Genomic DNA, 14,072 nt, shown 5'->3' with positions numbered 1-14,072 from the left:
AAGATGGATACAAAAATGTAGTCAAAGAGACCAAGGAACAGTTAAGATTAAAAGAGTCAGAGAAAATGCAGGGTAATTTTGCTGTAAATATAAGTTTTTAGTACTGGAAGAGAAAAAGAAAGTTCCAAAATGGTGAATACATGTATAAATAACTAATGAAAGTAGCTGGAATGAAACTGGAATAAAGAAAAGTGGAATATTGTATGGAAATGACAATGATACAAGAAAGAATAGAACTGAAATGTATGCTATAAATGTTATTGGCCAAGGGGAAAATAATAAAAAGTTAAGTTATAAATACTATTATTATTATTTAGACCAGGGGTGAAATGCTCCCAGTTCAGACCGGATCGCGTGATCCAGTAGCAATGGGGGCGGGTAGTTCGGAGAACCGGTAGCAAAAATCCCTCCCCCCCACCACTGGCCATGTCTCGCTGTTCCTCTTCTCTGTCTCTGAAGCTCTCGATGGTGATATATCTGTAAACGGCCTTAAATGACTGCTGCGGTGCTTCAAAGGGCCGCACTACACTTTTATGAGCGCTGTAGGCAGCTAGTAGACGGGTGCCTCTATATTTAAAGAAAGTAGACCAGTGCGCTCCCAAGTATTGTATACTTTATTATTTTTATTATTTATTATTATTGGCTATGCCCATTCAGTCACATGACCACCAAGCCACGCCCACCAATTAAGCCATGCCCACAGAACCGGTAGGGAAAATTTTTAGATTTCACACCTGATTTAGACTATGAGAAAATGACAGAAGAAGTAAACATATACACAGTCTGTTAAGTTCGGGAAGTAACGAGGCTGGAGACCAGGGTAGTGACAACAGCTCTTTAATATATGGTGAACCCAGCGACCAGGCTGGGGAAAAACCTCTCCTTATATACAGTCTAACCGGCGGCTTTAACCAATCAGCAACGTGCTTGTTTCCCGCCAAAACATTTAAAGATACATTACACTCCTCCCCTCCCAGAAAACACTTTAATCATATTTACATATTATTTTTCAACGTAATCACGCAAATAGACTGGGCGTCTCCTGACTCTTTCGGACCTGCGCAGTATATTCCCTGGGAGTGGGTCGAGCTGACCGGAGGGGCTGTTTGCTCCTCTCAGCTCCTTCTCTAGGCCATCCGGCCCTGGATTATTAGCAGAGTCGTCCCTGCTGTTTTCTACTGGAACCTGTGGGCGTCGCTGGACCTCCGGAAACTCAGATAAGTCCTGCGATTTTTCCGGGTTTGAGTCAGCTGTGGAATCAAACATTGTATAGTCAGGGCCCATTTCGACTAATTCAGATTGTTCGGCTATGCGTTTTCGTATTTGGTCTATGTGGCGCCTCCATACTCGGCCGTCCTTTAACTCCACCAAGTATGATTTTGGACCTGTTCTGTTTAGGATTTGTCCGGCTATCCAGTTTGGGCCTTCACCATAGTTGTGTGCCCACACTCGGTCTCCTATGTCCATTTCTCTTGTTTTCGATTTCCCCTTGTAACCCTCCGGTATAGTTTGGATTTAAGCGGTCTAGGGGCACCTGAGCTTCGGCCCATTAATAATTCGGCTGGGCTTCTGCGGTTGTGACACAGGGGTTCTGTGTTGGACGGCCAGGAAAACATCGATTTTGTTTGCCAGTCGCCTGGCTTGAGTCTGGACAATGCCTCTTTGCGCTCCGGACGGACGCTCTGCAAGGCCATTCGTCGCAGGGTGGAAAGGCGCCGAGAGGGCATGTCGGATGCCCTCTTCTGCCAAGTACTCCTCAAACTGGGTTGCCGTGGTGCGGGCGTTATCGGAAACTAGCGTGTCGGGCAACCCATGGGTTACAAATAGGTGCCGTGGGACTGAGATCACGGCCTCGGCTGTCATGGATCTCATGAGAATGATTTCCAGCCATTTGGAGTAGGCATCTACTACCAGGAAGGTTTGGCCGTGGAAGGGCGGCAAAATCAATGTGGATTCTAGACCAGGGCCCTGGGGTCTCTCCCATTCGAACCGGGGCCGTTGGGGTAGCGGTCTGGACTCCTGGCAGGCCTGGCATTTCCCTACCCTTTCAGCAATTTCTGAGTCCATTAAGGGCCACCACACATAGCTTCTCGCTAGACCCTTCATCCTTACGATCCCTGGGTGACCCTCGTGGAGGAGATCCAACACCCTTTTCCTCAATTTCTCTGGGATCACCACTCGATCCCCCATAGCAGGCACCCCTTGAGCCGACAGTTCCCACGTTTCTTTACAAATTCTTTAAACGCTCACCGGCAGCGGCCACCCTCTTGTACCCAACCAAGTACAGTTCTCAAAATAATGTCTCGGTATGACGCCCGAGCCACCTCCTTAGATGTGACTGGGCCAGAGTCCAGAGAGTCAATTAACAGTATGGGCGTCCCGGAGTGGGGTCTTCGATCGCCCTGGTAGTGGGCATCTGCTTAATCGTCCGCATGCCCCAACTCTTTTCCGGTCGATGCTGCAGTTTGTAGGAATAGGCGGCTAAAAGATAGTCCATCGGGTCAATCATGGCGAAAGAGCCACAGGCGTTGGGCGGTCGCCAGCCAGTAACCCTAACAGTGGTCTATGGTCTGTCACAATTTCAAAGTCTCTACCAAAAACGTATTCGTGAAACTTTTTTACCCCTGACACTATAGCTAGGGCTTCCTTATCTAACTGACTACAGTTCCTCTCTGTCGAGGACATCGTTCTGGAGTAGAATGCTATTGGGGCTTCTGTGCCATTTGGAAGCCTGTGGCTGAGCACAGCCCCCACCCCGTAAGGGGAAGCATCGCAAACTAATACCAATGGCATTGTGCTATGGTACTGAATCAGTAAACTATCGCTCGAGAGTAGATTTTTTACTGCTTCGAAAGCCCTAGCTTCCGACTTTCCCCAAGACCAAGCAGTATTCTTTCCCAGTAACTTATGTAGCGGCTCGGCAACGGTTGCCTTATTTTTCAAAAAGACCGCGTAAAAGTTCACTAGACCCAGGAATGCCTGTAGCTCTGTTTTGTTTTTTGGGCGCTGGAGCCTTTCTTATTGCCTTGACCTTGCTTTCAGTGGGGTGAATTCCCTCCTTGTCTATTCTGTAGCCCAAGAACTCTACAGATTCTACCCCTATTTGGCATTTGTTCACTTTAACCTTTAGACCGGCTGACGGAAAATGCCCAGAACTTTTCTCAAGCTCCCCAATTCTTCTAAATTTTCGGCTGATACCAATACATCATCGAAATAGGGGACTACCCCCGGGAGCCCTTGCAGAAGTCGCTCCATTAAATTTTGAAATAGACCAGGAGCCACACTCACCCCAAACTGTAACCGGGTACACTTGAAAGCACCTCTGTGAGTCACAATTGTCTGGGCTTGGCTGTGTTGGCGTCTACGGGCAGTTGTTGATAGGCTTGGGCCAAATCTAACTTGGCAAAAACGTGCCCTTGCCCCAGCGAGTGCAGCAAGTGTTGCACCACGGGGACCGGGTAAGCGCTTTTTTGCAAGGCTTTGTTTAACGTCGCCTTGTAGTCAGCGCAGATTCTAACTGACCCATCTGGTTTCACTGGGGTGACGATTGGCGTCTCCCACTTTGCGTGATCGACTGGCACCAGAATCCCCTGACTGATGAGCTTGTCTATCTCCTTGTCAATCTTGGGTTTAAGGGCAAAGGACTCTCCTTGCCTTTAACCTAATGGGGCTACCTGGGGTCTAAATTGAAGGAAATAGGGGTCCCCTTGTACTTGCCCAGGCAGTCCTTGAAGACATCTTGAACTCGTTCATGAGTGTGTCTTTTAGGTTAAAGTCACTTCTGTAGATGCCAGTCACTCCCATGCCCAATGCACGGAACCAGTCTAGTCCCAACAAACTTGGCAGGGTCCCTTCGACTATCGTGATGGGCAGGGTCTTCTTGTGTGGTCCGTACTCGACGCGGACGGAGGTGGTCCCTCGAACAGGGATGCGATTCCCTTGGTAGTCGTGAACTCGTAGCCGCTGTGTTTGCAGTTTGCGTTTGGCGATTCTCGGCAAAGCTTTCGCAAAAGTGTCCCAGGACATGATTGTGATCGCTGACCCGGTGTCCACTTCTAGTCGGCACGGCACTCCTTCGATTTTCGGTTTAGTGAAGATTTTCTTCTCGACGCGGGTTGCTGCACGGCCTATGATCACGGTCGTTCGATTTGAGTTCGCGCCCTTTTTGTTTTGACCAATCGCGGGTCGCCTTGCCGATCCTGCGCTCTGATTGGTTGGTTTGAATTTTCGGCGGGAAGGTTGGGGTGCTCGACAGACTTGAGCCAGGTGCCCCTTCTTCTCGCACCGCCGACATGTCCTTGAACTTGCATCGTTGACGCTGGTGTTGCCCTCCGCAACTTCCGCAATCATCCCGGTCTTCTTTGCCCCTTCTCTCGGTGAGGCAAACTCCTTCCTCATCCTCGCCGTCTGATTCGGTCTGGATTTCTTCATTGTGGACGGGGTTGATTTGCGCTCGCCGTTGGCGTGAGTGGCTTTGTAGGGTTTCCGCCGCTTGGGTGGACATCTCATGAGCTCTGGCTTCGTCCAGGCGTTTGCCAGCGTTAGATTGCTTTTGATAGCAGCCGCCTCCATAAGCGAATGTCTCTGACCCCACGGATGAGTTGCTCTAACAGCTCCTCATCCAAGTCTCGGTACCCACAGTCCTTGGAGGCTTTTGGGCGGCCATGTAATCGCTGATGGATTCGCCCTCTTGCTGTCTCGCTCTCCAAATTCAAAGCGCCGTGCGTATTTGGGCGGTGTTGGCGCGAAATGGTTCTTCAATAGATTTTGCAGAGTTTGCCACGATACCGATTGTACGGCGTTGGCTCTGCCAGGCTTCGCGATGTCGATGACCTCGGGACCGCAGTGGCTCAGGAAATATGCCCTTTGCGGTTGTCTGGAACTCCTTGCAGTTCGTTTGCCTCTAGGAAGCTCTCGAAGCGGGTCATGTCGTTCCCCATTTCTCCTGGCTGGGTCAAGCGGGCGGAGTGTAGCTGGCCATCTCCGCGTTTCTGCCCTGAGTTTGCTGGGTTCGGTTCTTCCGTGCGTTCAGCTCGTTCCTGGTGCTCTTTAGCCTCGAAATCCCACCTTCGTCGCCAGTGTTAAGTTCGGGAAGTAACGAGGCTGGAGACCAGGGTAGTGACAACAGCTCTTTAATATATGGTGAACCCAGCGACCAGGCTGGGGAAAAACCTCTCCTTATATACAGTCTAACCGGCGGCTTTAACCAATCAGCAACGTGCTTGTTTCCCGCCAAAACATTTAAAGATACATTACACAGTCTATGTAATGCTATGAGAATGTTGAAAAATTATAGGGCTGCAGGTGTAGATGATATAAATTTTACAATATAGATCTGCTTTGTTTACAAAGTAGGTAAGGAACTTCTTCAAAGTTTATGTAATAAATAATTGCATCTATTCCTTCAGATAAAGGGAAGCAGTGAATGTAAGAACTATATATGACACGTTGTGTTTAAGAAATATCTTTGGCAATATTTTAACTGAAAGGGTACTGAGCTGAAAATGAATAAAATTTGAGAAGTACAATGCAATTCTATTTTGAGCTGGAGTCTATGGGTTGATATTTTTTTTCTTCAACTGATCAATGAGAAATAGTGGAATGTGGGAAAGTTTCATGTATATTTGTTAATTGTGTTAATTTAGTTTTATTGTGACATAATTGTGTTATAAATTATGATACAGTGAATAAGCTTGGATGATGGATACATATGGAATTGCAAGTTGATTGCTGGACCTGATAAGAGTTCAATATATAACACAAATAAAATATTATTCTGGAAAGATCTATTGTGAGGAGTGACCCAGATTGTTGGGGGCAATATGCTGACTCTCTAAACCAGGGGTCTCCAACCTTGGTCCATTTAAGACTTGTGGACTTCAACTCAACCAACAAAGCTGGCTGAGGAACTCTGGGAGTTGAAGTCCACAAGTCTTAAAGGGACCAAGTTTGGAGACCCCTGCTCTAAATAGCTTAGAGAGGGCTGTAAAGCATTGTAATGCGATATATAAGTCTAAGTGCTATTGCTATTTGTTATTAGAGGTGAAGATGAATGTGTATAAGAGTACATGTGTAAGATTTCTGTCCACATCATTATATGGAAGTGAGAATTGGGCATCTTAGGAGAAAAGTAAAAATAATTTGTGTGCAGTGGGTGTGGAGGTCTTAAAAAGTACATATGGTAAAAGAAAAGAGATAAGATCTAAACTGAATAGGTGCTGAATGACTGTGGACTGAATAGAAAAGTGAGTGGTCAATACAAAAGAAATATGTTGAGATGGTTTGATCAGAGAAAATGAAAAAAGATTGAATTGCAAGACAAATATATGACAGAATAATGCACAGGTCAAGATGAAGGAGAAGAGTGAGTATGTCATAGATGAGTGGAGTTGATGAGCTGTTCAAGATGACAGAGGTGAGATATTTAAAGAACAAAAGGCAATGAGTCTAAGATGTTCCTGTTACATATTAATTCAGTGTTACATTTTCAGAATAGGGGTTTCTATCTCAAAATATAGCCAGATTCTTAAAATATTGATTCTTAGTATGGTGGCAGTGTGAAGAAACTGTGAAGATCAGCATAATTAAAAATGTAACTGAAGGACTTTAGGAGATTCAACTAAGTTCGGAAAGCACATTAACCAGTATAATTGCAGGGAAGGGAATCTGAAAATGTTTTATGTTGTAATAATTATAATGCAGTCACTCCAAACTATTTAATCCAACCTGTTTTTACTCAAATGGATTTTTGATATTGACTAATTTGGATCTAAACCTGTTTAAGTGCAATCAAGAGGCATTAAACGGCATAAATAGTTCTGAATATCTCTTTAAAAATAAATGAAAAAGAATGCCTAATATTACATATCCAGTCAAGCTATGTTAAGATTAAACCACTCCTAATCATACATATGGCAGTAATCCAATTAGTCATTTTTCTTTTTCTTCTTGCATTCCCTCATTTAAAATAAAGACTTTTGGACAGAATTGTCAATCAGTACTTTCCCACAGGGAAGATTTAAATCAGATCTTTGAAATAATTTTGATAAAACACAGCCTAACCCTCATTCAGCTATTATGAAGCTATAAAGACATGGGCTATTGTTGCTGTCAAATAAAAGTTAATAGTACATTTCAGTGAAATCACAATTTGTTCCAACAAAGGGAGGGTAATGGGTGAAATATATCTTAGTTACTGTGCGTTTCACAAATGATGGGGTGCAACAGTTGGATACTTAAAAACTTACTGCAACCTCTCTCCCCCCCAAAAAAATTCTATATCAGGGCTGTCAAATTCATGGCCCACAGGCCAGATGTGTCACGCGCTGGTCACATCCACGCCTGGTTTAGTGAAGGGGGGAGGGAGTCCATTTAGTTTTTCTTCCTGCCTTTTATCCCTTTTGGACTTGGAATCTGGCTTGGATCAGGGCTGGTAATGTTTAGAAGTTCATAACAAATACCCAAACACAAACAATGCAATATATAATTTGATCCCCATTCTCCAAGACCTTAAACTTCAGCAACATATGAAGAACGGTTGCAGGAACTCGGTATGCCTAGTTTAATGAAAAGAAGGACTAGGGGAGACATGATAGCAGTGTTCCAATATCTCAGGGGTTGCCACAAAGAAGAGGGAGTCAAACTATTCTCCAAAGCACCTGAGGGTAGAACAAGAAGCAATGGGTGGAAACTAATCAAGGAGAGAAGGAACTTATTTATTTATTTATTTATTTATTTATTTATTTATTTATTTATTTATATTTTATTTATTCGTCGTAACAATATATACAAGTATAACATAGAGGATTATATAATATATAAACATATATATGAGGAGAAACAAGGTACTATAAACACATATATGTATTGGGGAAGAAACAATAGGACAGGAACGGTAGGCACATTTGTGCTCTTATGCACGCCCCTTAGAGTCCTCTTAGGAAAGTGGTGAGGTCAACCGTGGATAGATTTAGAGTAAAACTTTTGGGGTTATGAGAAGAAACCACAGAGTCAGGTAATGCATTCCAAGCATATATAATTCTGTTACAGAAATCGTGTTTTCTGCAATCTAAACTGGAGCAGTTGACATTGAGTTTAAATCTGTTGGTAGCTCTTGTGATATTGCTATTGAAACTAAAAAAGTCATTAACAGGAAGGACATTACAACGGATGATTTTATGAGCTAAACCCAGGTCCTGTCGAAGGCGACGAAGTTCCAAGTTTTCTAGACCCAGGATATCAAGTCTGGTGGAATAAGGTATTTTATTGGTTTCGGAGGAGTGGAGAACTCTTCTTGTAAAATACCTTTGGACACGCTCAACTGTGTTGATATCAGATATATGGTATGGGTTCCAAACAGGAGAGCAGTAATCAAGAATTGGCCTAGCGAATGTTTTATATGCTCTGGTCAGTAGCGTGGTGTTTTTTGAAAAGAAGCTACGTAGAATTAAGTTAACAACTCTTAGAGCCTTTTTTGCTATATAGTTGCAGTGGGCTTTGGCACTTAGATCGTTAGATATAAAAACTCCAAGGTCTTTGACAGGGTGGGGGTCATCTGTGAGGTAATGTCCATCAAGCATGTACTTTGTGATTGGGTTTTTTCTTCCAATATGCAGGACTGAGCATTTACTGGTTGAGATTTGTAGTTGCCAAATTTTAGAATTAAGAATTTTAGAACCAAACTTAGAACTAAGGAGAAATTTCCTGACAGTTAGAACAATTAATAAGTGGAACGATTTGCCTGCAGAAGTTGTGAATGCTCCAACACTGGAAATTTTTAAGAAAATGTTGGATAACCATCTGTCTGAGATGGTGTAGGGTTTCCTGCCTGGGCAGGGGGTTGGACTAGAAGGCCTCCAAGGTCCCTTCCAATTCTGTTGTTGTTGTTGTTGCTATATGTCACGTGACACTGTCGTGATGATGTGAGTTTGTCACCCCTGTTCTATATCATCTGAAGATTTAGTTTTATTTTGACAAAATTGTGTACTTCTGTGATAGCCTAAGTGTGTGTGAGGGAGATTTTTAAAAGCATAAGCATCTATAGATTTAGGAGCAACATTTATGCATCAACAAAAACATCCAAGATGAAGGATATATTTAGTGTCTTGCCCCTTTTCAATACTTATGCTTAACTGAATTTAATTCTATTTTATTTCAAATGCACAGTAGGCCTGCAGGATTTATTCCTGTCATGTCTGTCTATCTTTCTATATACCTATCAGGAAGGAGAACATGCATAGTCCTGGAGGCTCCACAAAATTATTTTTAGGAGACAAGAAGCTTGTCTCTTTTCAAGAGTGTGCTGCCAGGATCACAGCTTGTTTAGCTGGAAAGTAGGTGGACATAGGCCGTCTTCTAAAACATCACCACAAAACAAAATAAGCAGAAGAAACAAGATTTTAAATAAGGTTCTGAACAGAGACTGCTATCATCTAACTATTTGCTTATAACAGAAAGAATGCAAAATATACAGTAGCATGTAGAAGGGAATGTGAATAGAACTCCTTGTACTTTAGCCTGTTTCTAAACTAAAAATGTTATGACATACTCAACTAAATTACTTTTACTAGTGCGGAGGCTCCAAATAAACCCTTTGTTTACTGAGAGAAGTAAATATTTTGTAGAAATTCCAAATTGATTGAGAAACACAGAACTAATATACCTGAACTCAACTTTTAAAGGATTTAAAAACTTTTATCAAATATAATATTTGCAAGAACAATAGATTAATGAATAGAACATGGACATGAAAATTGTGCATAGAGAAAAATTCTGAAAATTACAGCAGAAGCATCTGGGACTCATATTTTATTTCGAAGAGTAAATCTGGTTCCTTCAGATGCATTACTTCTTTAATCAGTGCAGAAAATAATTTTCAATGAATTGGATAGCAGTAAACATTAATCAAAGACAAATCTTCGTTTATTTCTGCAATGTTTACACATGGGCAGTTATACAGTATATAGGAATGTCTGGAATCCAGCCATTTGGAAAATAAATATGCCACATATCCATGCAAGGGATTTTTTCAGGTAAAAAGAGTTATTTTGATTATACACTTAAGAGAACAGTATGACATTACATATTTCTGAAAAATAAAGGATGACTCAAGGAAAAAAAATAAGAATTCTTGGCAAGTCGGTATAATAAATTAATAAATTAAAACAATTGATTAATGAAAGCATCCCAAAATCTAAGGAATTTTTCATCATTTTTTATTTTAACATTCCATTGTATCAAAGCACTGATGCCAGCATACATATTTTCTTCATCTTATTTCTAATCAAAATCCTTCTCCAAGTTTTTCTTGCTACCCAACAGTTTCACCAGATTTTCAGTCTAATGTGGCATAAGTGCCAGACTCTCCAGATGTAGAATTACACATTTGTAGGCATAAAATTGATCAGTCACCCACACACTTGGTATAGAATAGAATAGAATAGAATAGAATAGAATAGAATAGAATAGAATAGAATAGAATAGAATAGAATAGAATAACAGAATTGGAAGGGACCTTAAAAGTCTTCTATTCCAACCTCCTGCTTAGGCAGGAAATCCTACACCACTTCAGACAAATGGTTATCTAATCTCTTCTTAAAAACTTCCAGTGTTGGAGCATTTACAACTTTTGGAGGCAAGTTGTTCCACTTATTAATTGTTCTAACTATCAGGAAATTTCTTCTCAGTTCTAAGTTGCTTTTCTCCTTGATTAATTTCCACCCATTGATTCTTGTTCTACCGTCAGGTGCTTTGGAAAATAGTTTGACTCCCTCTTCTTTGTGACAACCCCTGAGATAGTGGAACACTGCTGTCATGTCCTTCTTTTCATAAGACACATCAACTGTATCTGTGCATTTTGTTTTTCTTACCTAAATGTAGAACCCTACTATTTTCACCATTGAATTTCATTTTGTTGGATAGCGCCCAATGTTCAAATCTGTCGAGATCCTTCTGTTTCTTAAGCCTATCTTCCAGAGTGTTGGCTACTCCTGCTAGCTGGGTGTCATCGTTAAATTTGATGAGTTCCCCATATATCCCCTTGTCCAAATCATTGATGAATATGTTGAAGAGTACTGGGCCTAAAACAGAGCGCTAGGGTACCCCACTGTATACCTCCCTCCATGTAGATGCAGTTCCATTGAGGACTACATGTTGAATGTGGTTGGTCAGACAGTTACGAATCCATCTGGTGATGATGCTATCTAACCCACATTTTCTATTTTACCAAGTAGTAGGTTATGGTCTACTTTGTCAAATACCTTACTGAGGTCCAAGTAAATTACATTGACAGCATTCCTCTGGTCCACTAGTTTTGTCACTTTGTCAAAGAATACAATAAGATTAGTCTGGCATGATCTGTTTTTGACAAACCCATGTTGACTTTTGGTTATTACTTTGTTTGCTTCTAGGTGTTTGCTTATCTGTGTTCGTTTATCTGTTTGTTTACCTGTAGTTATCCCTGCTATGATGTATGTTGCTCTACAAATAATAATTTTAAAAGAATTGGTTAGATATTGACAGTTCTAATGTGAAGGTGAATTGTATATTGCTGAATGGATAGTTGACTGGCTGTTAATAATAGATCTTCCAACACCACAAGCTAATACTAAAATGGTGCTTAGTTTCCCTGGCTCTCAGTTTGAATGCATGTCTGTACATGTACAAATGTACCTAAACACTATCAGGTATTATGGGAAAGTGTAAAAAAATAGAAGCTGGGCAATGAGTAGCCCTATATCCTCTTTCTTTGTTGCATAACATCCAAGACTCAGTTGATTGGAGTGTCTATTAATATTACAAATAAACATTGCAAATAAATCATACACACAAATGTTACTATTGGGAGCAAATGGTTATTCGCTGTCTGAAGGAAGGAAACTTTTGAATCCAGGATTTTGTGTGCAAAATTTTTACATGCAAAACTTCTAAATCTCAGTGTGGAAATTTCACAGCTGTATACACACACACACACAAAAAAAAGACTCTGGCTTGCAGAGATTTCACCTATCAAGATATTCTTACTTATTTAAAATTGTATCTCAAAGCTTGGAGGCAATCAATTCTTTAGTTTTTCTGTTATGGTGGTAATTGTTTTTACCCACTAGTGACTTTTCGTGAGAAACTACAGTGCAATGATTTTTCATTGTCTTCTGCATCCCTGTTTATTTATTTATTTATTTTTGTATGGATGTATTTTATCATTGCCAATATATATCTGCCACAGCTGTTCTAGCCTACATGCTTCCACTTGTAGTTGCTACTGGTAGAGCAGCTGCTTTCTATCAGAGTTAATCTTATTACCTGTCAAGTCAGGGCACAGTCTTTGGATATATTGTTGTCGATATATTTCTTGCATGTTAGAGTTACTACATTCTTCTAGGAATCTCATATTTGTTCACAGTTGTTATTTGACACACTTATATCACAGCTATCCATTATATCTAATAGCTATTCCATATATCCAGTATATCCAGTAGCTGAGATGGACATTGTACCCACAAGGTTTCTATCATTGGGATGAAGTTTTAATCAATAGGACTGAAAGACATTTAAAGTTTTCCATTTGTCAATTTGTTTTAATGTAGATTTCAAAATACCTGAAGAGTCTATTGTCCATTCAGTTCTCAGTTATATCTCTGACAGTTTCTCATGTATCTTCCATGTACTTTTTTCAAATTATTTTAGAAATGCATATTAAAAGAGATTTGATGTAATCAATTTTATAAATTTACCTGAGACTAAGATCAGTTGAATTTAATAGGACTTGTTCTTCAATAGATAGGCATAGCAGAAAAATGCAATTGTAGTTAAACAATAGAGACAGAAGATTTTCAAACAGATTTTCCTAACTTTAGTTTATTATCTAGACAACTGAATTCCATACTTATCTTTTCAGATTGTCATTGCCAGCATCATGTGCAGCTATAATAAGAATGATTGGACTGAGCTTTCAAAAATGGCTGAGGTAATATGCCTTCTCTTTTCTCCCTCTTTCCTCTTTTCTTTCTTTCCCCTTACTCTGTAATTGTGTAAAAGAAGAAATTCAAATGAAAAATGAGGGTTTAAAATGTATCTGTGATTGCTTGTTTGTTCTGTGTTTTCATTAAAATGATAGAAATGTAAATTAAATGAATCTATTCCATAGAAATGGTCCCCTGGACTTTGCATGCTACCTGAAAATTCTGTAGCCTTTGAATTTCTATGCTTTTTTATTTGCATTTTAAGCAACATGCATATTATGACGAATGCCTTGATAAAATTTAATTCTACCTTTGAGTACCTAACTTGATCTTACCTTGCCTTCAGGCACTCCAGTTTGACAGCAGTGGAAGAAATTTTGAATATAAAACTGTTGAATATTTAAAGTATAAAAGGCTCGTTTAATGCTGTTCTGGTTCTAATACAGATTTACAATAAAGGAGGAGAAAAAATACCACATAAAAGTCGCTGTACATAATAGCACTTTGTTGGTTTTTCTATAGTTTAAATACCATCTTGCACAAATGAAAGTAACTTTGTCAAACACTTGGAATTTGTAGCTTATACATATTGTGTGTGTATGTATGTATGTATATATATATAAAACAAACTATTCTAAAGTTTGTATATATATAAAGCTTATACATATTGTGTGTGTATATGTATATGTGTGTATGTATGTATGTATATATATATAAAACAAACTATTCTAAAGTTTGTATATATATAAAGCTTATACATATTGTGTGTGTATATGTATATGTGTATTTATGTATGTCTGTATAAAAAGTGTTTTTCTGTCGAAGTACCTGGTCTGCCCCAATGTGGGAGGGAACATACTGCTTCCCTTTCGCCTTTCAGCTCCAGTCCAGGAGCCCTCAAGCAGTCGCATTCACGACAAACCATTTTATACCAAATATATATACTAGTCTCCCTTTATTTTCTTTATCAGCATATATAATATATATATATATATATATATATATATATATATATATATATATATATATATATATATATATATATATATAGGTCTTTGGTTGTTCGGGTTTTCTCCGTGTAAAATTGGAAGTGTCTTGGCGACGTTTCGAAGT

At 40.1% G+C, this 14,072-nt stretch overlaps 1 protein-coding gene across 2 annotated transcripts in view; it reads left to right on the top strand.

The window, feature by feature from the left end:
- DPYD (dihydropyrimidine dehydrogenase) overlaps positions 1-14,072 on the top strand; it is a 684,632-nt gene that overhangs the window by 462,545 nt on the left and 208,015 nt on the right. For both annotated transcript variants that reach the window (XM_058176033.1, XM_058176032.1), the window contains one exon: positions 12,896-12,964. In XM_058176033.1, coding sequence (XP_058032016.1) covers positions 12,896-12,964 — 69 coding nt within the window. The remainder of the gene's footprint in view (positions 1-12,895; positions 12,965-14,072) is intronic.

The sequence above is a fragment of the Ahaetulla prasina genome, chromosome 3 (genome assembly GCF_028640845.1).
Source record: "Ahaetulla prasina isolate Xishuangbanna chromosome 3, ASM2864084v1, whole genome shotgun sequence".
NCBI lineage: Eukaryota > Metazoa > Chordata > Lepidosauria > Squamata > Colubridae > Ahaetulla > Ahaetulla prasina.
The sequence above is the reverse complement of the archived record's forward strand: the minus strand, read 5'-3'. Positions and strand labels throughout refer to the sequence as shown.